The 22,731-nt window shown below is 42.0% G+C and overlaps 1 protein-coding gene across 1 annotated transcript in view; it reads right to left on the reverse strand.

Annotated features, from left to right (window-relative positions):
• ODAD2 (outer dynein arm docking complex subunit 2) overlaps positions 1 to 22,373 on the reverse strand; it is a 215,893-nt gene extending 193,520 nt beyond the window's left edge. The window contains exons 1-4 of the mRNA XM_082259693.1: positions 22,339 to 22,373; positions 9,677 to 9,928; positions 4,875 to 5,032; positions 2,140 to 2,335 (exon numbers count right to left, since the gene is read on the reverse strand). Coding sequence (XP_082115819.1) covers positions 2,140 to 2,335; positions 4,875 to 5,032; positions 9,677 to 9,900 — 578 coding nt within the window. The 5' untranslated portion in view covers positions 9,901 to 9,928; positions 22,339 to 22,373. The remainder of the gene's footprint in view (positions 1 to 2,139; positions 2,336 to 4,874; positions 5,033 to 9,676; positions 9,929 to 22,338) is intronic.
• Positions 22,374 to 22,731: the final 358 nt, after the last annotated feature.

Here is a 22,731-nt window from a genome sequence, read left to right on the forward strand (position 1 = left end):
ATTTTGGTGCATTTTTATGCACGACTTGCGCGTTTTTATACAGCGTTTTTGAGCTTTAGCACTGTAATATTAGCCAATAGAGAAAATTGTCATCTGTTGCATCATTTGTTGCTAGGCATTTCAGCTTTTTTAGCTTTTCCATTAGCTTTTATTTATTTTTTATTATTATTATTAATTTTTTTTTTCCTTAGGGTGAGGAGTTAAGGTTAGGTTAGGGTTAGGATTAGGAGTTAGGGTTGGAGTTAAGATTAGGGGTTAGGGTTATATAGTATTTATTTTTCTTGTTAAGGTGTTAATACTACTACTACTACTACTACTACTAATAATAATAATAATAATAATAAACAAAAAATAAAAAATTAATAAATGTAAAATAAATACACATATAAATAAAAACAATCCTAAATAATTAATAAAAAATACATTAAAAAAATTAGTACTAAGTAATAATAAATAAATAAGCCTTAACTTGAACCTCTAAACCTTTAAAAAAAAGTAAAAATAATAATAAATAGCTAAACACCCTAACACAAAATAAATAAATTATTATTATTATTATAGTAATAGTAATTTATTTATTTTTTTGTGGGTCGGGGGTGTTTATGTATTATTATTTTATTATTATTAATAATAACAATAATAATATTAAATAATAATAATCATTTATTTTTTTTAAGGTTAGGGGGTTAATTATTATTTATGTATTACTACATAGTATTCATTTATTTTATTTATTTCTTATGATGATTTTTGTTCATTCTGTATTTATTTTACATTTTTTTATTCATAAATGATTACTATTTTATTTTTTTACATTTTTTAATTTGAGCAGAAAATTGCAAAAAAGCGCACAAAAACTCGCAAATGATGCATTTTCATTTATTTCTATGGGAATAAAAAAGGGCCAAAATGCTCAAATCTGCCCAATTCAAGCTACAAAAAAAGCTCCAGAACTTTTTTGAGCTTCAGGCGTTTGGCTTCAGGCGACTTGAAGTGGAGATTTGAACCATCTCCGTAGAGCATATGAGATTTTTTCCCCTCTAGCATTTTGGAGCTCCGACCTTCAAGCTACAAAACACTGAGGTGTGAATGGGGCCTAATGGTTGGGGTCAGGAAAGCATCTGGCTTTTTCTACCAGAATCATCATAAGCTTTAAGCTCTCGGCAACCACCTTCACATTCTCTGAGCCACTGGCTCTCCCACTCCCCACTGCCACCAGTGCTTGTCCTGTCAATACCACAGGACTAGTGGTGTGATCCTGAAGAAGATTACCACGGTACGTTGCCCACAATTTGCTCAGTACAGTCCTGAAACGATTGCAGCTATTGTCTCCTTCTTTCTACAAAGTGCTAGGAAACTCAAACATTCTAAGCAACAAAATACATACTGTATAGCATACTAGGAATTCCACAAATTTCCAAAATCTCATTACAGAAATATAAATATCACCAAAAAAAAACACACATTTATATGTAGTAACATTCCATATCAAATAGCAAACGTAAAAATGTTAGTATGTGATGAAGTGGGTAAAAGCCTAAACTGCTGAAGACAGGAGGTCTTTCCTGGCAGTGGAAAGTGATATGCCATCCTTGGCTCACAGCTGAGTTGAGTTCCTTTGACTGGCACTCCAGCCAAACCAATGTGGGAATGGTGTCGAGCTTACGATCTTTAGACACTGATAACTACCAGGATTCAAAGATGTTCAAATGTTCTGTTACGAAACCACTAACCACAAGATGTCCCAATAAGTGAAACTGCTGCCTTAGGCCTTGTGTGGCACACACTTAGTAGATACAGTTGGTGGGTGTTGATTTAACAACTGGAAATAGAGTCTTTTTTTAGCAACTGGCAATTGACTGGACGTCAACTAAAATATTTTATATCTTAACCAGAAATATAAAACACATGTACACAGTTTGCATCCCGCAGAAGAGTTGGAAAACAACTTTTTGTTCCACTTCAATTAAGACTGCCTGCTTCTATGTTTTTAAATCAATAAATGTAATGATTTTCATATCTTTCACCTTCCCGTCATTATACTTTCCTAACACATAAAAAGCAGATGTTGCTGCTCATTAAAAGGGGAAAGGGTTGAACTGATAGACTGGAAAGATCGTAGTTTGTAAATGTACTTACTGTGAAATGTGTTTTAAAGAGCTGTTAAGCAGCTGCATATCAAGTTGCTGGAGCAGCAGGAAAATCTTCATCCTAATTTCAGCCTCTTCATCCTCGTTCTGACGCATTTTATCCAACAATCGCAGCATAGACAGGTCCTCACCTTCCACTGTAGCGAATCCAGCACCAAGAATTTTCACTATGGGGTCTCTATTAGCTGGAATAACAAAGATTAATATTAAAGGGAAACTAATTTGCCTTTGGATACATTTATTTTCAATAGATTTTCTTAACAGTAAAACTGTTACCTATACAGAGTAAAGCAAAAATGGGATTTTTGACTTACCGTAAAATCTATTTCTCTTATGTTCATTGATGAACACAGCTCCTGTCATTATTGACCATTGAGGTATGCTGCCCCCTACAGGAGTAAGACACTAGGCAGAAAAAATTTCTGGCTACACCCATGGGCAGTCCCAGGGGGTATAGTCCCTCTTCTTGCTATAGTCACTCAGTTTTGTCACAAGCAGTGTCAGGAGAATTATAACTCCACAGAGGGGTGGGTGCTGTGTCCGTCAATGAACATCAGAGAAATAGATTTTACAGTAAGTCAAAAATCCCATTTTCTCTTTCGTTCATGGTCGGACAAAGCTCCTGTCATTCTTGACCATTGGGATGTCCCGAAGCAGTGTTTAATATGAGGGGTGGGAAACACCCAAAAATTCCCAAGGCTAAACAGTAGCCAACCAGGCAACAGGGGCTCAACCAAAACAACTGGAGCCCATCTGAAAAAAACAATACACCCTCAAAGAGGATCACGTCCTCTTAAACAGCAGCCTGCAAAACCTTGCGGCCAAAGAAAGCATCCACAGATGCCAACACATCCACTTTGTAAAACTTTGTAAAAGTGTGCACGACGACCTTGTGGCCGCCTTGCAAACCTGCGTCACTGACGCCTGATGACGGAAAGCCCAGGAGACACTAAGTGCCCTAATAGAGTGCACCTTAACAGGGAAAGGAGGAACCTGACCCCTGATGGAATGGGCCAGATCCACCGTCTGTCTAATCCATCTGGAAATTGTCGCAGAGGAAGCAGGCAACCCTTTGCGAGGTCCATCCGTGAGCACAAATAGAGAGTCTGACTTCCTGAAAGACTCTGTAGCTGCCAGGTACACCCAAATAGCCAAGACCACATCCAAGGCATGCAAGGCAATTTCCTTCAGATGTATAGGCCTGGGACACAGAGAAGGCAACACAATGTCCTCGTTCAAATGAAAGTCAGAAACCACCTTAGGAAGGAATAACGGATAAGGGCGAAGTACCACTTTATCCTTGTGATTCACCAGATAAGGTGAACAACAGGATAACCCCACCAGTGCCAACACCCTGCATGCAGAGGTCATAGCCACCAAAAAGTCAACCTTCTGGGACAGCCTAAGCAGGGGAGTCTCCCGAAAATTTCCAAAGGGAGGCTTCTGTAGAACTGAAAACATCAAATTAGAAACCCAAGGCAGCAACGGAGCCTGCACTGGAGTAACCAGATATTGGACACCCTGAAGAAAAGTACGCACCAGGGTTGTATGTGACCTGGTCTTTTATGGTACTCAAGGCCAATTTCTGTTCAACCCCATGTTGAAGGAAGGTTAAGATCCAAGCCACGGAGAAGGAGTGAGGATGTACGTCTTCCACAATGTACGTCTTCCACGTATGATGGTAGATCTTGCTAGAAGTAGATTTCTTAGCTTTTAACAACGTAGGAATCACAGACTCAGACAAACCTCTATACTTTAGCATCTGGTGTTCATCAGCTGAGCCATCAAAGCCAGCGACTGTAAAGCAGGATGGAAGACCGGTCCTTGGGACAGCAGATCCTCCCTGAGAGTAAGCTTCCAAGGAACGTCGGTGACCAGCCGCACTAGATCAGCGTACCAAGCCCGGCAAGGCCAGTCTGGAGCCACTAAGATGACCACAATACCTTCTGCCTCGATCCCGGGTAGGAGTCTGGGCAGAGGCTTGAGAGGAGGGAAAGCGAAGATCAGAGGATACTGACCCCACGGGGCCTTCGATAGTGTGGACTCTTCCAGCGTCCAGATCCCCTGAGCAGAATGCTTGCTGAGGACGCCTCCCCAGCCGGACAGACTGGCATCTGTGGTGACCACTGTTCAATACAAGGGGAGGAAGGATTTTCCCAGCCGAAGCGCCGGAGAGCGAAACCACCATATCAGGGACTCCTTTGCTCCCCGACTCAGCCGGATCTTATTGTCCAGAGACTTGGTCAGAATCTCCCTTTACAGTGACCTTGGATGGAACTGTGCAAATGGAATCGCCTCACAGGTAGATACCATCAGGCCCAGCACCCACATGCAAGTCCACAGGGATGACCATTTGTTGGACAGCAGGAGGTGAATTGCAGTCTGTAATTTCTGGAGTTTGTCCAGAGGAAGAAGCACTATGGCTATGGCCAACTTCAAAGTCAGGCTCAAATAGTCCAGCTTTGTGGACAGAACCAGGGCAGATTCCTGAAAATTCAGACAGAAAGACAGCTTGTGGGGTCAGGAAATTGGCAGGTCAACAACTGTCAGACATTAAGTGAATTCTGACCCATGACACTCAAGCTAACGTTTTAGGCTAAATAAAGGGACAGATAAATACTTTTCCGAGATAAGCTACACAATTACAATTTTTTAAGACTAAATACTGAAATTATTTCATAAGTCCAGTTGGTTTTAATGCTTTCAGAATCACTTATTGCTGACCTTCAAGGCAAGCTTGGGCTTCTTTTAACTTTTTTTCTCGAGCAAGCTGCAAAAAACTTGACAGCTGTTTGAAGTTCCGGATTTTCACAGTAGATGAAGACAAATGTAGCAGGGGGATCCCATTTTTGTCTTTATCGTCAGACTTTACTTCCGTGTCACTAGAACGACAAAATGAGAGCCAAATGTGTTATATGTAATAGATTTTAGAATCTGTGTTGAGCAGATAACATCTATCATCTAGATTTGTAGTAACACATGTGAGAAGCTAAAACGCCTATTTACTGGCCTTAAATTACCCTGGCACACTCCAATCATACCCTCTCCCATTCCTTCATTGACAAGGTGGATGGTTTTAAGTCTGGATACTATTGCTGAACACAGTCTGGATGGCATGGCATAAAGAAGGAATTTAAACTACATACAACCTGGATTTCAATCATGTAAAATGCATTTAGAATAAATAAAAAACGCATTTGCAAATGTGCTGCTACGGTTTTGGCAATGCAGTTAAAAGGGGTTTCTGAACAGTGGTTTGTATAGAATGCACATTTGTATAGAATGTCACAGTGTATGCTCATTTAATTTGTTTAAATAAAAACTATATTATAACAGTACAACTACTAAAAATTCTTAAAACTAACATAAACATTCAGTCTGGTACAATCAGACAAAGCCCTTTTTTTCTTGTGTTGGGACTTTGGTAATGGAAGTTTTTGGAGTTTGCTATTAAACTCTCTGGGTATAGGAGAGAGGACGGTGCTGCAGAATAGCAGTTATTGTCACAGTTCCAGTGTCACTGTTCCTTTGACACCCCCCTCCCACCCGCCATTTTTTTTTTAAATATTTAGGAGACTCCTAAACTGCTTCAGCTGTCTTCTTGTTGGCCGCATGGCACATGGGGTCCTCTTCACCTTCTGCCTTCTCCAGCAGTCAGTTCTGACATGAACAACATTCTCTGCAGCATTCTCTTATAAACCCAGGGTGGCTTGATAACGCACTCTGAGATGGCAGTTCTTAGGGGCACTGGGCTCACATGAAATGGGATGAATGACGCTGGGCTTCATTTAAACCTGGAAGAGGTCCAGCATTGGCCAACCTCAGAGGGAAGGTGAGTATTACAGCTAGAGCTGCTTTTTTTCTATTTTATTAATACTTGGCCAATCTAATTTAAACTTTAGTGGACGCTCGACTTAGGTTGTAATTATGGGGCTAAGTTAGGTGTTAATCCTTGTTCCCATGGGCATACTATAGCATACGCTCATGCGAGGGCAATGTGTGCCCGCATGGGGATGCACAGGTGTTCTGTGCCTCCTTCTGCAGGCAGTCCTATATAAGTCAATTGGGATACAGAAACTGCATGGACAGAGCTGTTCCCAATTTGACTGTCGTATGGTTGCTGGTACACGGCTCAAACGCACACTGTCTATGTTCAGGGCCTACACTCGCATTTGCTCAGCTGTCAAACTGTGCTGCCGCTGCGTCCCACTTGGCATGGATTAGACTGCCTGACCACTGATGTATAAAACACCTGTGCATCGCTGTGTGGACAAAAACGGCCCTAGCACAGGTGTACGCTATAGTACGCCTGTGTGAACAAGGCCTTAAAGTATAACTAAAGGCAAAACTTTTTTTAGTTTTAGATAGAGTAGAGATAAATTAGGATGCCTGTCAGTTGTTATTGCTGTCGGTACCCCCCATTAAGGAGATTTTAGAGCCAGTTGGCTTTCTGGTGATTACAACCGATGCGGCTCAGCAGCCGCCCGGCCGTTATCCCAACGAGCGGGAGGGGACATTCCCCTCCTCCAGCCGCCTTCCGCCACTCAGCCCGGGTCTCCCGTCCCACTGGGAGACCCAAGCAACCAGCGAGCACGTTCGCCGGCTGGTTAGAGTCCTGAACTGAGCCAAATTCTGTAAGTGACATCACTTCCGGATTACTCGGCTGCTTACGGCGCTGATTTTAAAAAAAACTGACAGTATTCAAAAATGCAGATTTTGGTGTTTTGAATATTTTGAAGTGCATTGGAGGGGTTTGGGGTCTTTTAGACCCCAGATCCCTCCATAAAGAGTACCTGTCACTGCCTATTACTGTCACAAGGGATGTTTAAATTTCTTAAGACAGCAGTAAAAGTGATCAGTTTTTTTTTTTTAAGGAATAGTGTTGAAAAAAAACATTTAAAAAAATAAAAATTATAAAGCACCCCATTCCTGGGAGCTCACGCATCAAATAAAATGCATACTGTACGTAAGTCGCGCCCGCAAATCGAAACGGCGTTCAAATCACACATGTGAGGTATCGCCGCAATTATCAGTGCGAGAGCAATAATTGTAGCAAAAGACCTCCTCTGTAACTCTAAACTGGTTACTGTTAAAACATTTTAAAACGTCGCCTACGGAGATTTTTGAGAACCATAGTTTGTCGCCATTCCAGGAGTGTGCGCAATTTTAAACCATAATATGTTAGGTATCTATTTACTCAGCGTGACATCATCTTTCACAATATACAAAAAATATGGGCAAACTTTACTGTTTCTTTTTTTTTTTTTTAATAAAAACCGCCATTTTATTCTCCAAAATCTTTGCTAAAAAAAAAAAAAATATATATATATATATATATATATATATATATATATATATATATATATATATATATATATATATAATGTTTGGGGGTTCTAAGTAATTTTCTAGCAAAAAATATTGATTTTAACGTGTAAACAACGTGTGTCAGAAGTTGGCTTGGTCCTTAAGTGGTTCATTTTGCTGTTTACCATTATCATTGAAAGAGAAAGTAAAAAAAAAAATCCTCACATTTTGGGTTGTCCCCAGAAAAGTAATAGTGGGGAAATATTCCAATGGGGGCAGTAGTTCTGGTGACCTGGGGGGTTCCCAAAGAAATTCCCTTAATTTGCAGGGATTTCCTGTCACTTCCTGTTTGGCTATGGGACAGGAAGTGAAGGGAAATCTCCCAAATGGGACATAGATGGGCAAAAATCTGCCAGGGGTTATAACCCTCCCTTGATCTATCCAAAATGAAAAAAAAAAAAAATGGCTATATTTCTATTTTAAAGTGATTTTAAAATCTTGTGTTTTCTTTTTTTTTAATAACAAACATGTTATATTTACCTCCTCTGTGCAGTGGTTTTGCACAGAGCAGCCCGGATCCTCCTCTATTTGGGTCCCTCTTCGCTGCTCCTGGTCCCTCCCTCCTTTTGAGTGCTCCCACAGCGAGCAGCTTGCTATGGGGGCACCCAAGCCGAGCTGCAGCTCCATGTTTCCATTCAGAAAAAGAGATGCCATTCAGGTCCACCCCTCTCTCACCTGATTGGCTAACTGATTTTTATTGACAACCGCAGGAGTCAATGGCGCCGCTGCTGTGTCTCAGCTAATCAGGAGGGAGAGTCCCGGGCGGCCGAGGAACTCGTGGACATCGCTGGGTAGAGATGGGGCTCAGGTAAGTTTTAGAGGAGGGCTGATACACACAGAATGCATTTTATTTTAATGCATAGAATGTATTAGGATTAAAAAAAAAACCTTCTGCCTTAACAACTCCTTTAAGGGCTCCCTGTTTTAGGGTTTAAAGAAATATTCCAAGTGTGGCATTTTTACAATGTTACAATAGTCTAGCCTGGATCAATGTAACTAAGCATATACCATACTTGCAGGATCCCTCTAGAAGCTGAAAATAACTGTAGAAAGCACTGAAACTCCAGTGATCCCCACTACCTTCCAGGTCCTGTGCTGAGCGACTGCCCTGTTGCAATATGAACATAGGAAGTCGGCCACTGGACACAGGCGCAATTCAGAGAACACTTTGCATTTTCTCAATGAATGAAAAGCATTCTTTGATTTTGCAAGATGGATAGTGTGATGTCACCACTCCACCTTTCAGCCACAGTTTAAGGAATACCTTTACAGTCAAAGAGAAAAAGTGGCCGCACTCAGGAACTTGTTCAAAACATTTATTCCCCACCATAGATACAATGCAGACAGTACACCACAGGAACATGCAACAGGTTGACGCGTTTCACAATACTGAGGATCTCATGAGTAAGCGATCTTCAGTATCGTGAAACGCGTCTACCTGTTGCATGTCCCTGTGATGTACTGTCTACGGTGAGGAATAAATGCTTTGATGTTTTCAACAAGTTCCTGAGTGCGGTCACTTTTTCTCTTTGACTGTGGAGTATCTGGATGGCGGATCCGACACGCACCGGCGTGTTGTGTGAGCGGCTTTTCTGTGTTAGAATTAAATTAAGGAATCCCTTGCTACCTCAGAAGAAACCTAGGGTTCCATAGATTCCTGGTTGAGAATAGCTGATCTACATCCTGTATGACATTTTTTATTTGCCCATGGTTCCACTTTAATTGCTCCCTCTGTTTATACCCTGCTTTCCTTTACTTCTCTGCCACCCATTAGCCAGCCACAGAGAAACGAAGTCTGGTAAAAACTTTTGCAGGACTCTCTAACTGCCTGCACATTAAATAGCTTAGTCCTGGTGATTGGCTGCTTAGGCACCCAGCCATGGGAGGAAGGTGAGACACATGCTCTCCCATACCCGGGTGGGCAGGCAATTAGGTGAACCTGTTACTTTGTTCCACATGAACAAAGCACAGGATCTCTTTAAGCTGATCACATTCCCATAAATATGTAGAAAACATTTAAAAAGACTGCAGTTTCACTTAAAGCCGAACTAAATGTCATAGATATTCTAACTGAAAAAATGCCAGCAATTTTGACTCGTAACAGTGCTTTTTAAGTATTACTATTTTTTTTTTTTTTTTTTTTTTAGGTCTGGCCTCACCTAATATCATAACCAGATCCAAATGCGGAGAGCTCCAAGTTGGTTTTCCATTGCAGAGGCTCTCTGAAGAGAAACTCCGCCTCTTCTGGATGCCTGGAGCTGAAAGGCTCCACATACTTTATGATGTCGTTTAGCAGAGCTTCATTCAGAGGTGTGATCTCCAGCTTGCCAGTTCCAGAACCAGCGCTGGTCCACTGAGCCGCTCTTGTCAGTGCCACGCCCATTGGAACTGTTGCTTTACAGGGATGTCACCTTTTAAAAGAAACAAAAAGACAGGGCCAAGTTATATAAAAAGATAAACCACAGTAATTGTCCATCATTTTTCAACCACTGGAAAATCGCTATAAAATTATGACATTGTTATAATACTTGGAGCTTAGAACACTGCAAGCTAGAATTAAGCTGGTACCTTTTTTTTTTTCTCTTTCAGAACTCACAATCTGTGTTTATAACTCATCGCTTCATATTTATTAAAGCCGAACGAAGATGAAAAAGGACCATGTGTTACTATAATCGCTCTACTCCTTAAAATAAAACTACAGGCTAAACAATTTTTTGGGGGGATTTTGATACAGCGTTGACGTTCTAGAACCTCTGGTTTTTATTGCCGTCTGTGTCCCCATTGGGTAGATTTACTGTCGCCAATCGTTTTAATCACCAGTGTCAACAGAAATGAAAGTGAGCAGAAATCCAAAAATGTGAGTTCCCACCAGAAAAGGAATAGAAGGGAAATGGAGACATGTGGTCCAGTGACAACTGCCTAAGGGCCCTTTCACACGGGCGTTCCACATGTCCGTATATCATCCTATTTTTTTTGCGGATGATATAAGGACATAATGTATGTCAATGGCATTGCGGATGTCAGCGGATGACCATCGGCTGACATCCGATTTTCGCCCTTTCAGTTCTGTTCCGTTTTTTGGAACGGAACAGAACTCTATTTTTGTTCCGTTTAAAAACGGAACGGATGCAAAATCGGATGTCAGCGGTGTCATCCGCTGACATCCGCAATCCCCATAGACATACATTATGTCCGTATATCATCCGCAAACGGATGGGATGATATGCAGACATACAGAGCGAATGACACAAGTGTCATCAGCTCTGTGAAAAAAAAAAAAAAAAGTGCCGGAGCGGATCGCAATGCGGTCCGCTCCGTGTGAAAGAGCCCTAAGAAGGTATTCCTTTCAGGTTGGAAAAATATTCTCTCACTGTTGAGTGGACAGGACAGGGAGTGAAGAGAAATCTCTTGAATGAGACACAGATCAAAAAAAAAAAATTAACTGGCGGCTTTTTTTTTTTTTTTATTTTATTATTAATATGTGTACAGAAAAAAATAAAATCAGAGTACATCAAAAAACAGCAAAGGCTGTTATCTAAGATAACTGCATAATCTGACATTGTGCAAACAGAACATAGAAAATGTCCATATAACAAGACAACAGGTAATAATAACTGATGAATACAGACAACCAGGTCTGATAACCAGGCTATTGGTGATGCCATGGGGTACAAAGCTGACCCTCTTGGATGCTAGGGCAAGGTTATCTCATTATGTTGGTCGTGTCTGTGAAATGTTCAACAGATTGGGTAGGGGCAGGGAAATGGTTAGGGGGTTAAAGGTGGGTAACTAACACTTTAGGTTGGTGGTGGGAGAAATCGTGGGATAGGGGGATCTGACAGTAGTTTTAACCTTTTCCTACCCTATCCAAAATAAAAATGCCGTTAGGTATTCTTAACATCTGTGTTTCTCAACCTCTTATCAGTCAAGGCACCCTTTAAAAGTATGAACAATCTCAAGGCAACCCATTCTAAAATGAAAAAAAAATTAAAATAATAGTTTAGCGTAACGCACCAAGATCCACACATGTTAGGCACCCAACATGATTTATTCTTCCAAAGTAAATACACCTTTGCACGCTGGTACTGACTAATATTACAATGTTTCTCTCCCTCACTTAGCGAATGTGACCCTAGTGCTGAAGTGTAGGCACCCGATACCCTCCTTATCAACCAATGATGTCACTGGTTCTTAAGGTGCTGGCTGCTGAAAGGTTGTAACGGTGCACAATAAAAACTTGCGGCTTTGTGTAAACATTAACCACCCACTGCCTTGTATCTTTTGTGCAATTTTTAGGCATTTTGTCAAGGCACCCCTGAAGAAATCTGAAGGCACCCTGGTTGAAAATGTCTCTTTTACACTGAATCTGTGCTTTGCCCTTTCAAAACAAAGCAACACGTTAACTTTTTTGCAGACCTAAACAGGCACATATACTTACTTATTCATAGCATACACTATGGCTGAAAAAGGCAGTGGGGTAGCAGAAGTAAAAAAATTCTGTAAGCTACAGTATTAGTTCCCAGAGTCTTAGCATACACAGAACTAAACACTCCTAGTATGAAAGTGCCATTTTGACTCAGCAATTCATCTCCCATTGCAAAGGCTGACAACTAAAGACGAATGTACAGTATCTCACAAAAGTGAGTACACTCCTCACATTTTTATAAATATTTTATTACATCTTTTCATGTGACAACACTGAAAAAATGACACTTTGCTACAATTTAAAGTAGTGAGTGTATAGCTTGTATAACAGTGTACGGTAAGTTTGCTGTCCCCTCAAAATAACTCAACACACAGCCATTAATGTCTAAACCGCTGGCAACAAAAGTGAGTACACCCCTAAGTTACAATGTCCAATTGGGGCCCAATTAGACATTTTCCCTCCCCGGTGTCATGTGACTCATTCGTGTTACAAGGTCTCAGGTGTGAATGGGGAGCAGGTGTGTTAAATGTGGTGTTATCGCTCTCACTCTCTCATACTGATCACTGGAAGTTCAACATGGCACCTCATGGCAAAGAACTCTCTGATGATCAGAAAAAAAGAGTTTTGCTCTACATAAAGATGGCCTACTCTATAAGAAGATTGCAAAGACCCTGAAATGGAGCTGCAACATGGTGGCCAAGACCATACAGCGGTTTAACAGAACAGATTAAACTCAGAACAAGCTTCGCCATGGTCAACCAATGACGTTGAGTGTAGGTGCTCAGCCTCATAGCCAGGGGTTGTCTTTGGGAAATAAACATATGAGTACTGTCAGCATTGCTGCAGAGGTTGAAGGGGTGGGGATCAGCCTGTCAGTGCTGAGACCATGCACCGCACACTGCATCAAATTGGTCTGCATGGCTGTCGTCCCAGAAAGAAGCCTCTTCTAAAGACGATGCACAAGAAAGCCCACAAACAGTTTGCTGAAGGCAGGCAGACTAAGGACATGGATTACTGGAACCATGTCCTGTGGTCTGATGAGACCAAGATAAACGTATTTGGTTCAGATGGTCTCAGGCGTGTGTGGCGTCAACCAGGTGAGGAGTACAAAGACAAGCGTATGTTGCCTACAGTAAAGCATGATGGTGGGAGTGTCATGGTCTGGGGCTGCATGAGTGCTGCCAGCACTGGGGAGCTACAGTTCATTGAGGGAACTGTGAATGCCAACTTGTACTGTGAAATACAGAAGCAGAGCATGATCCCCTCCCTTCGGGACTGGGCCGCAGGGCAGTATTCCATCATGATAACGACCCCAAACACACCTCCAAGATGACACTGCCTTGCTAAAGAAGCTGAGGGTAAAGGTGATGGACTGGCCAAGCATGTCTCTAGACCTAAACCCTTTTGAGCATATATGGGGCATCTTCAAACAGAAGGTGGAGGAGAGCAAGGTCTCTAACATCCACCAGCTCCGTGATGTCATCATGGAGGGGTGGAAGAGGACTCCAGTGGCAACCTGTGAAACTCTGGTGAACTCCATGCCCAAGAGAGTTAAGGCAGTGCTGGAAAATAATGGTGGCCACACAAAATATTGACACTTTGGGCCCCATTCGGACATTTTCATTTAGGGGGTGTAATCACTTTTGTCGGCAGCGGTTTAGACATTAATGGCTGTATGTTGAGTTATTTTGAGGGGACAGCAAATTGACACTGTTATGCAAGCTGTACACTCATTACTTTATATTGTAGCAAAGTGTAATTTTTTCAGTGTTCTCACATGAAAAGATATAATAAAATATTTACAAAAATGTGAGGGGTGTACTCACTTTTGTGAGATATTCTAGGTTAACTTGACCCATCAAAGAGAGGGGTAGATTAACCCATTGAGCTGTTCTAGAATGGAAGGAGAAAATACAGGGGCCAAATTATTTTCGGAAAACCTGGCAAAAGGAAGTTGAATTTCCGCACCTAGATACCTAAATTTATAAGTGATCTGCAGAGGTAAAACAAAATTGGGAGTCTCGTCAATCAGGAAACAATTTGATTTGCTCCTATTAACCTGAAATCTAGAGAACCGGCCAAAGCTCTGAAGAACCTGTGGCAAGGTCATCCATGGGTCTCTAAGATATAGGAGCATATCGTCCATGTAAAGTGAAATACGTTCCTCCAAGGAGGCGATTGGAATCCCCCGGATCACCGGAGAGGATCATATAAGTTCTGCCAAGGGCTCCATGGCCAGGGCAAACAATAGGGGTGAAAGAGGGCACCCCTGTCTAGTGCCTCTACTTATAGGAAAGGGGTCAGAAATCTGAGCGTTTACTCTCAAACGAGCTAGTGGCTGTGTAAAATACGTATCCATGTTAAAGAGGTATGCCCGAACCCAAACTTTTGCAGCACCTGGAATAAATAAGGCAATCCTATGGAGTCAAATGCCTTATGAGTATCAAGAGACACCAAACTCTGGGATCACTTAGGCCACTCGGCATCTGTAGATTAGTAAAAAGTCTGCGGAGATTAGAATTAGTAGCTTGGCCAGGAGTAAACCCGGTTTGATCTGACTTTACAAGCGAAGCAATCACTGTGTTAAGACAACGAGGCAAAATTTTTTGAAAGGAGTTTAAGGTCCATTATGATTAATGAGATGGATCGAAAGGAGTCACAAATCATGAGATCCTTATTAGGCTTTAGAATTAAAACTATTAACGCCTCTCTCATAGATGGGGGGGAGTATTTCATCCTGTAATATGGCTTGGTATAAGACTTAAAGTCGAAGGACAAGGTAATATCGATGAGCCAAATACCATTCGATGGGCATGGGTATTGTCAATATCCTCCACAGTTATCAGGCTGTCTAAGAATTGTCAGTTATCAGACGATAAAGAAGTGTCACTGAGATAGTCCATGAGAGCTTCAGAGTCACAGTTTGCTCGGGAGGTATACAGATCAGTGAAAAATAGTAAAAAAGAATTCAAAATACTCTTCGTAGAGGAGTGAATATTACCTGCAATATCCAAGATCCTAGGGATGGTGATTGGGCTTGGCTAGAAAAGCTAGTAAACTACCTTTTTTGTCACCTGAGTAAAAAATGTGCTGGGCTTGATACAAGAGCTTTGTTTGGATTTTGTTATTTAAGCCAAAGAAAGTAATTCTGTTGAGAAGGTTCAGATACATATTGACGCTCCCTATCACCCACAATTCACATAATGTAGCATTGCTGGCCTTCTTAAGCTCACTCACACCTGACATGTAAGAGCCCCTCATTACTGCCTTAAAAGCATCCCATTGGAGGCCTGAGGGACCCCCAGGATCTGTCTCCTGCCAATAAGCTATGATGGCATCCTGACATTTAAAGCACCATGGGGTTTGCTAGTCAAAAAGGGCTCATCCTCCAGGCCCTAAAGCCAGGTGCATGTGACAGGCGAAGGTGTAACTCCAACGGGGCTTGGTCACACATTGCCCTGGGGAGATGGAACGCACTTCCAAAACCTGGTGCAGAGAGGCCGGTGTGGTGAAAACCATGTGTAAACTTGAAAAAGTGCCATGAGAGTGTGAATGACAGGAGTAGATTTTGTGATCAGGATATTTCCACCTCCAGGTATCAACAAACTCGTGGCCACCCCCCCCCCCCCCCATTTCTGCAAGAAACTATTATGAGTGCGGGAGCCTCCCAATCTGTCCAGTGAGGGATTTAGGACCGCATTGAAATCACCTGCTATTAAAATGGTTCCTTTTGCCATCAGAAGCAATTTAGACAATTTGGACTTACATGTTGAAAGCCTAAGAGGGTCAAACGGGGGTGGGGGGGAGATACACACTGACTATTGTATAAATGGTATCCTGACAGCTGAATACCAATATTATGAAACAACCCCGACATGTACAATCCTAAGTACAACCCTAAGTGAAAATGTCCAATTTAGGCCTAATTAGCCATTTTCCCTCCCTGGTGTCATGTGACTCGTTAGTGTTACAAGGTCTCAGGTGTGAATGGGGAGCAGGTGTGTTAAATTTGGTGTCATCGCTCTCACTCTCTCATACTGGTCACTGGAAGTTCAACATGGCACCTCATGGCAAAGAACTCTCTGAGGATCTAAAAAAAAGAATTGTTGCTCTACATAAAGATGGACTAGGCTATAAGAAGATTGCCAAGACCCTGAAACTAAGCTGCAGCACGGTTTACCAGGACAGGTTCCACTCAGAACAGGCCTCGCCATGGTCGATCAAAGAAGTTGAGTGCACATGCTCAGCATCATATCCAGAGGTTGGCTTTGGGAAATAGACGTATGAGTATGAGTCATCCTTTTGCCGGCCATAGACGGTTCGTATCTCGGCCGGTTCAATAGGAACTAGCCAAGATTCGAACTACAGTATGTATGGGCAGGTTGAGTGAACCAAGCTAATCGATTGATCAACTTAAGTACAACCAGCCTGCCAGGTTTTACATGTGATTATCGCTAGCGGCTGTTTATCGCTGCTAACAATAATCAGGGTGTGGAAGCTGCCCCTTTGGGAGAACTCAATTGACCCCGGGAGGGATTCCCCCATCAACACTGTAGTAGTTGAAGGAAATAAATTATCGCTAGCGGCTGTTTATCGTTGCTAGCAAAGATCACGGTGTGGAAGCTGTCCCCTTGGGAGAACTCAATTGCTCCCCGGGAGGGATTCCCCCATCAACACTGTAGTAGTTGAAGGAAATACATTTGCTCCATCTATGGCTGGCCTTAGACTGCTGTAAAAGAAACAAGTGCCCCCACTGAAAGATTTTCCCTCTATTCGTGTTTAGGTAGCAGAACAAAATGTTAGATTTACCCTCCCTTTCATTCTGGGTGACACTGGAATTATGGCCGGCCATAGACGGTTTCAATCTCAGCCAGTTCAGCAGGAATCGGCCAAGATTCAAACCATGTATGGGCAGGCTCAATGTACCCAAGTTAATCAATCAACTTGGTTTGAAGTTGATTCTCAGGTTGAATGAACCAAGCTGATCGATTGATCAACTTAAGTACAACCAGCCTGACGGATTTTACTTGCGATTATCGCTAGCCACTGTTATAGCCACTAGCAATAATCACTGTCTTCTCCTGAGAATACAATGTCTTGGCAGGAGGGATTCCCCTGTCAGCACTGCCTGGGAATCATGCAAATTTCTTTCTTGCAACCCGTAGTTGCAGGAAAGAAATTTGCTCCATGTATGGCTCCCCTAAACTGGCCATAGATGATATAATCTGATTGCAGAAAATAGAAAAAAATCACTCCATTGCCACATCCGTGAATGTAACTAAGACATTGAGCGGAAAAAATGGTCAGACTTTAGAGGCAAACTGGAACGCATTCTTTTCGTAAAAATCCATCATTTTATTAGTAAACAAAATATAAAAAGATACGTCCAAAATAACAGCATGGGTGAAAAACATATATAACAGATATATGCAGGGGCGTAACTACAGGGGTTGCAGGGGTTGCAATTGCTACCGGGCCCCATGCTCCAGGGGGGCCGGTAGCAAACCAGTGGGTGAACTTCCAGGATCTCAAAGGTCACACTTGCGACTGGGCCCTGGCATTGCACCACTGTGGGGAGGCCCCAAGATTGCAGGAAGGGGGCCCACTGCAGAACTTGTGAAAGGATCCTGCTGCGGGACCATAATAAAAGGCCATGCAACGAGAGTAAAGAGCCCCAGGATTAGTGGGAAGAGCCCCGGGCTTGAAGGGAAGGGCCCCGGCCAGGGGTCTGGGGGGCCCTTCATGGTTTCTTGCATCGGGGCCCTGAAGGTTCTAGTTACGCCTCTGGATATATGCTTGGCTATATGCTGCTGAGTATATGCTGCTTGGCTTCTCTTTCTGCTCCAGTGCCCGCCCAGGGAAACCACTAAATATACGCTTTATTATCCAGGTGAGGTGAATGTGCCTTTTTTATACACAGTAAAACCGTGGATTACGAGCATAATTAGTTCCGGAAACATGCTTGTAATCCAAAGCACTCTTATATCAAAGCGAATTTCCCCATAAGAAATAATGGAAACTCAGATGATTTGTTCCACAATCATTTATTTATAAGTCCTTCAGTTTATAGTCCATATAAAAAGATTATAGCAACGTGATAGGTTATGTAACCATAAAATGTCCATCCACAAATGGCGCCTCCACAAGGGGATGAGAAGAAAAATCCAGCAGGAGCTACAGAGTATAAAAGAGAAGAGAGGCGCCTCTAAGTGTAGCAATATGGTTACATTTAATGAAGGTTCAACATTTAGCAACTCACATGGTTGATGTTTGCATCAAATGTATGTATGCAGGCATCCGGGGTAAGGTTATCCACATAGACCATCCTCCGCACCGCCTCACTGCTGTCAGTCTGCAATCGTGACCGGGAAGACTACCCTCCAGTAGAGCGATCTAAAAGCGATGCTTAAAGCGCTCGTGGAGCACAGTGTGGAAGGGGCGACATCAATAGCAGTGCTGAGGACGGTCTATGTGGACAGCTTTACCCTGGATACCTGCATACTTAGATGTGCTTGTTTTATCATCAACTATGTGAGTTGCTAAATGTACCTTCATTAAAGCAGTAGTATCCCGCTTTTTTACACTTTTACCTACAGGTAAGCCTATAATAAGTTTTACCTGTAGGTACAATTAATATCTCCTAAACCGGCATGCGCTCTGAAGGTCCGGGGGGACCTTCAGTTTAGCTTGCCGGAAGCTTGCCGGAAAATCACTGGGAAAAATTGCCGGGCGCATGCGCGGGAGTGACGTCATCGCGGCTCCGGCGAATCACAGCCCCGGAGCCGCTGAACCCGGAAGAGACGGCGAGGGATCATGGCGGCGCCCGCAGCGATGTCCGGGGGTCCGTGTCGGGGCTTCGTTCTAAGGTAATACATAATGAGCTAGTATGCGATGCATACTAGCTCATTATGCCTTTGTCTTGCAGGTGTTTTTTTTTTTTTTACATTTTGGGTTTACAACCGCTTTAAATGTAACCATATTGCTACACTTAAAGGCGCCTCTCTTCTCTTTTATACTCAGTTGTGACATGACGCTACTTGTATATCAAGCCATCGCTTGTTTATCAAGTCAACATTTATAAAAAAAATTTGCCTATGTTGAAAAACGCTCTCAAACCAAGTTACTCTCAATCCAAGGTTTTACTGTATATGTAATTATTTTCACAGTATATGTTTGCATCATGAATCTAACTTATGTATAAAGTACAATCTACGTATATGAAATGTTTCTATCTACATAGTGAGGCCTAGTTCTTTCTCCTCCCCTTTGTGTGTCCTGAGGAAGCGGACCTGTGAAACGCGTTGACGCATAGTGACTCGCTCACGCGATACTATGTAACAACAATTTTGTAATGAATTTTTTGGCTTTTCTTGCCCATTCACTGCATATATGTGATTATATATGTTTTTAACCAACGCTGTTTTTTTGTATTTATCTTTATATATTTCCTTTACCAATAAAATCATGGATTTTACGAAAAGAATGCGTTCCAGTTTTCCCCTAAAGTCTGACCATTTGTTCCCCTCCTTGTCTGAGTTATAATCTGATTGTATTCTCCTTTCAATTTACCAAAACTAAGTAACATGTAATAGGAGGATAAACCTAAACCATACTTTTAATTTGTATCTAATCAGACAGGCTCTTGTACTATGTAGTTATGGGTAGATCTAAAGAAGATTATACAATCAGATTGTACAGTGTATGGTCAGCCTTATGGCTTGTTCACATATGCAACAACCCTTGTCACCCCTCTGCGGTGGATCGCTTTTCAAAGGGCATTTGACACCACTGTGCCGCAACTGTGGTTTGGGGGCAGTCATGGCACAATCTCCTAGACATGCATAGGTTGTGTTGGGCAGTGGTATCGCCCGCTGAATGCGATCTCCTGTTTCATTTTTGCCGTGGCCGTGAAGAAGAGTACCATTGCCACGGTAGGTGTACAGCCATTCCGGAGGGTGATTTGGGGTGGTAAAACCATGGCTCAGCTGCCTGGTTTTATCGCCTGCTGGTTGCATTGTCTATGAATCGCACATGCAGTCCAGTGCATTTTATTTTCTGCATCAAAAATGTATGAAAAGTAGGTTATATGGTTTCCAATGGCATAGTTCACACCAGTGCTTGCAGTTCCAGTGCGTTCCAGAAAAAAAAAGCAGAACATGCTGCATTTTTCCTGCACTGGACTGGAACACTGTAAAAACGCATCAAAAACATACTGGAACACACATGTCCTTATTTGGGGACAGTTCACACCATAGAAACACAGCCTGGATGTGTTCCAGATGCTTTTCCTGCATGCGCATTTTTGATGCACTCCACTGTGTTTTTGATAAGTTTTTGATGCAGTCCAGTGCACCCCCCCTATTTTTTCTTAACCCTAAATAAGGACATGTGTGTTCCAGTGCATTTTACAGCGCTCCAGTACAGTCCAGTGCAGGAAACATGCAGCATGTTCTACTTTTCTTTCTGGAACTGCAAGCAGTGGTGTGAACTATGGCCATATGGTGGGACTAAATCACCATTTTTATTTATGGATTGTCTCTATATTTGATAGTCATTTCTTTTGCATGTGTGCACTATTCTTTTTTAATATGCATGTTGCTTGGTCCATAGCTGCACCGGCTTTAGATATACATGTTCAGGGTTTGCTCCCCCATTTTTTTCTTATTTATTTTCTTCTTTTTTTCTTTTTTTTTTCTTCTTTTTTTTTCTTCTTTTTTTTTTTTCTTGTTTTTTTTTTTTTTTCTTGTTTATAGTGGTGTGAACTATGCCATTCGAAACGATGTAACCTACTTTCCATGCGTTTCTTATGCAGAAAAAAAGACGCACTAGACTGCATGTGGTGTGAACTGGTCCTTAAGGTTGAATAAAAAGGGGGGAAAAAATGTACTGGACTGCATCAAAAACATACCAAAAACATATCAAAAGCGCGCACGAAGAAAAGCAGAACAATCCCCCCCCCCCCCGCTTTAATTCTGGTTATCTAGAACATAGTACCATAGTCCTGTTTTAAAGAGGAAGTAAACCCTCCTCTGACACTTTTACCTATAGGTAAGCCTATGATAAGGCTTACCTATAGGTACTGTAAATATCTCCTAAACATGCACCGTTTAGGAGATATTTACCTTGCATGCAGCCAGTGACGTCACTGGCGCATGCGCTCTGAAGGAACGGCCGCTCGTGCCGTTCCTTCAGAGTCCCGTGCCGTAACCGTCGGCGTGACGTCACCGCGGCTCCAGCCAATCAGATGGCCGGATGCCGTGATCCCGGAAGAGGGGCGACTGGACATGACGCCGTCGTACAGGTAAGCGGGCGGCACGGCGGGGGCTCGTTCTAAGGTAAGTATTTCATAATGAGCTAGTATGCGATGCATACTAGCTCATTATGCATTTCTCTTTCAGGTTGTAAAAAAAAAAAATATTAAATGAGTTTACAACCTCTTTAAGGAGCATTTACAGTGTTTTAGTGTTACAATATCTGTTATTTGTGTGTAAAACAATAAATTATTATCCGCGCTGTGATGTATAATTTAGTGACAATGGGGAAAATAAGAAAATTAAAACCTGAAGCTGCTGCTCACTAGGTGAAATACCAGAAAAAACTACAACCATAAATAGACAGCGCTAACAGGTGACAAAATATAAATATAGATAAAATTGGTAAGTGCTCTAAAAAATAGATTAATATAATGTAGCCAAAAGTGCATCCATAAACAATGAATATATAGTAAAGTGCTATAATTAAGTGTCCATAATATGACCATATAAAGTGCAGAATAATTTGTTAAGGTGCAGTCCAAAAAATGTTTCTTCAACAGAAACTAAAGTGCCAAACAGGTGCTCAAATCCATAGAAGTGCCCAAGTGCTCTTCAGGAAAAAAGACCCCCAATGGGGATGATCATAGAGGTAAGTGGGCGGCACGGCGGGGGCTCATTCTAAGGTAAGTATTTCATAATGAGCTAGTATGCGATGCATACTAGCTCATTATGTGTTTCTCTTTCAGGTTGTAAAAAAAAAAAAAAAATGTTAAATGAGTTTACAACCTCTTTAAGGAGCATTTACAGTATTTTAGTGTTACAATATCTGTTATTTGCATAGATACCCTCAGAATGTCTAACTGCCATTATTTGAACACTTTACTTGAAATAAAACTCCTGTATCATTTCTTCTTGTTGGACGTTAGGTTTCATTGTCTGTACTATGGTTTTTGTTTTATTTGGAAAAACTCCAATAAAAATTATTTGAAAAAAAAAAAAAAAAAGCATCTGGAACGAATCCGGATGCATTTCTATGGTGTGAACTGACTCTAGAGAGAAAACAGGTACAACAATAAAAACCTGGCAGAGGTTCTAACCCCTCCAGATTAAAAAAAAAAAAAAAAAAAAAAAAAAGTTTTACCTTAAGTTATACTCCAAGTTATATTTATGGAAAGGACGTATTATCACCACTGCTGACTGCCAGGCTCTGCTGAGACTTGTAGTTCCTCCTGGGTACACAGATGTTGCACAGTCCCATACACACCTGAAGAGGGATGAAATGATATACACAGCACACAGTGAGTGCAGAAATCAGAGTAACATAACATATATACACAGTATATATATATATCAGTATAACATACAACGGGCTGAGCACACACAGGCACCGCGCCGCGATCACACCTTCTATTCCACAACACCGGGAAACCGCCGCTTGTTACAGGTCACCATGGAGACGGGGCGGCGCCTGCGCAGTGTGGAATGAGGCTGCCCGGCAACCATAGTAAACATCGGGGGGGCGGAACCTCAGGTA

The sequence above is a fragment of the Pelophylax lessonae genome (assembly GCF_965119305.1).
Source record: "Pelophylax lessonae genome assembly, chromosome: 5".
Lineage (NCBI taxonomy): Eukaryota > Metazoa > Chordata > Amphibia > Anura > Ranidae > Pelophylax > Pelophylax lessonae.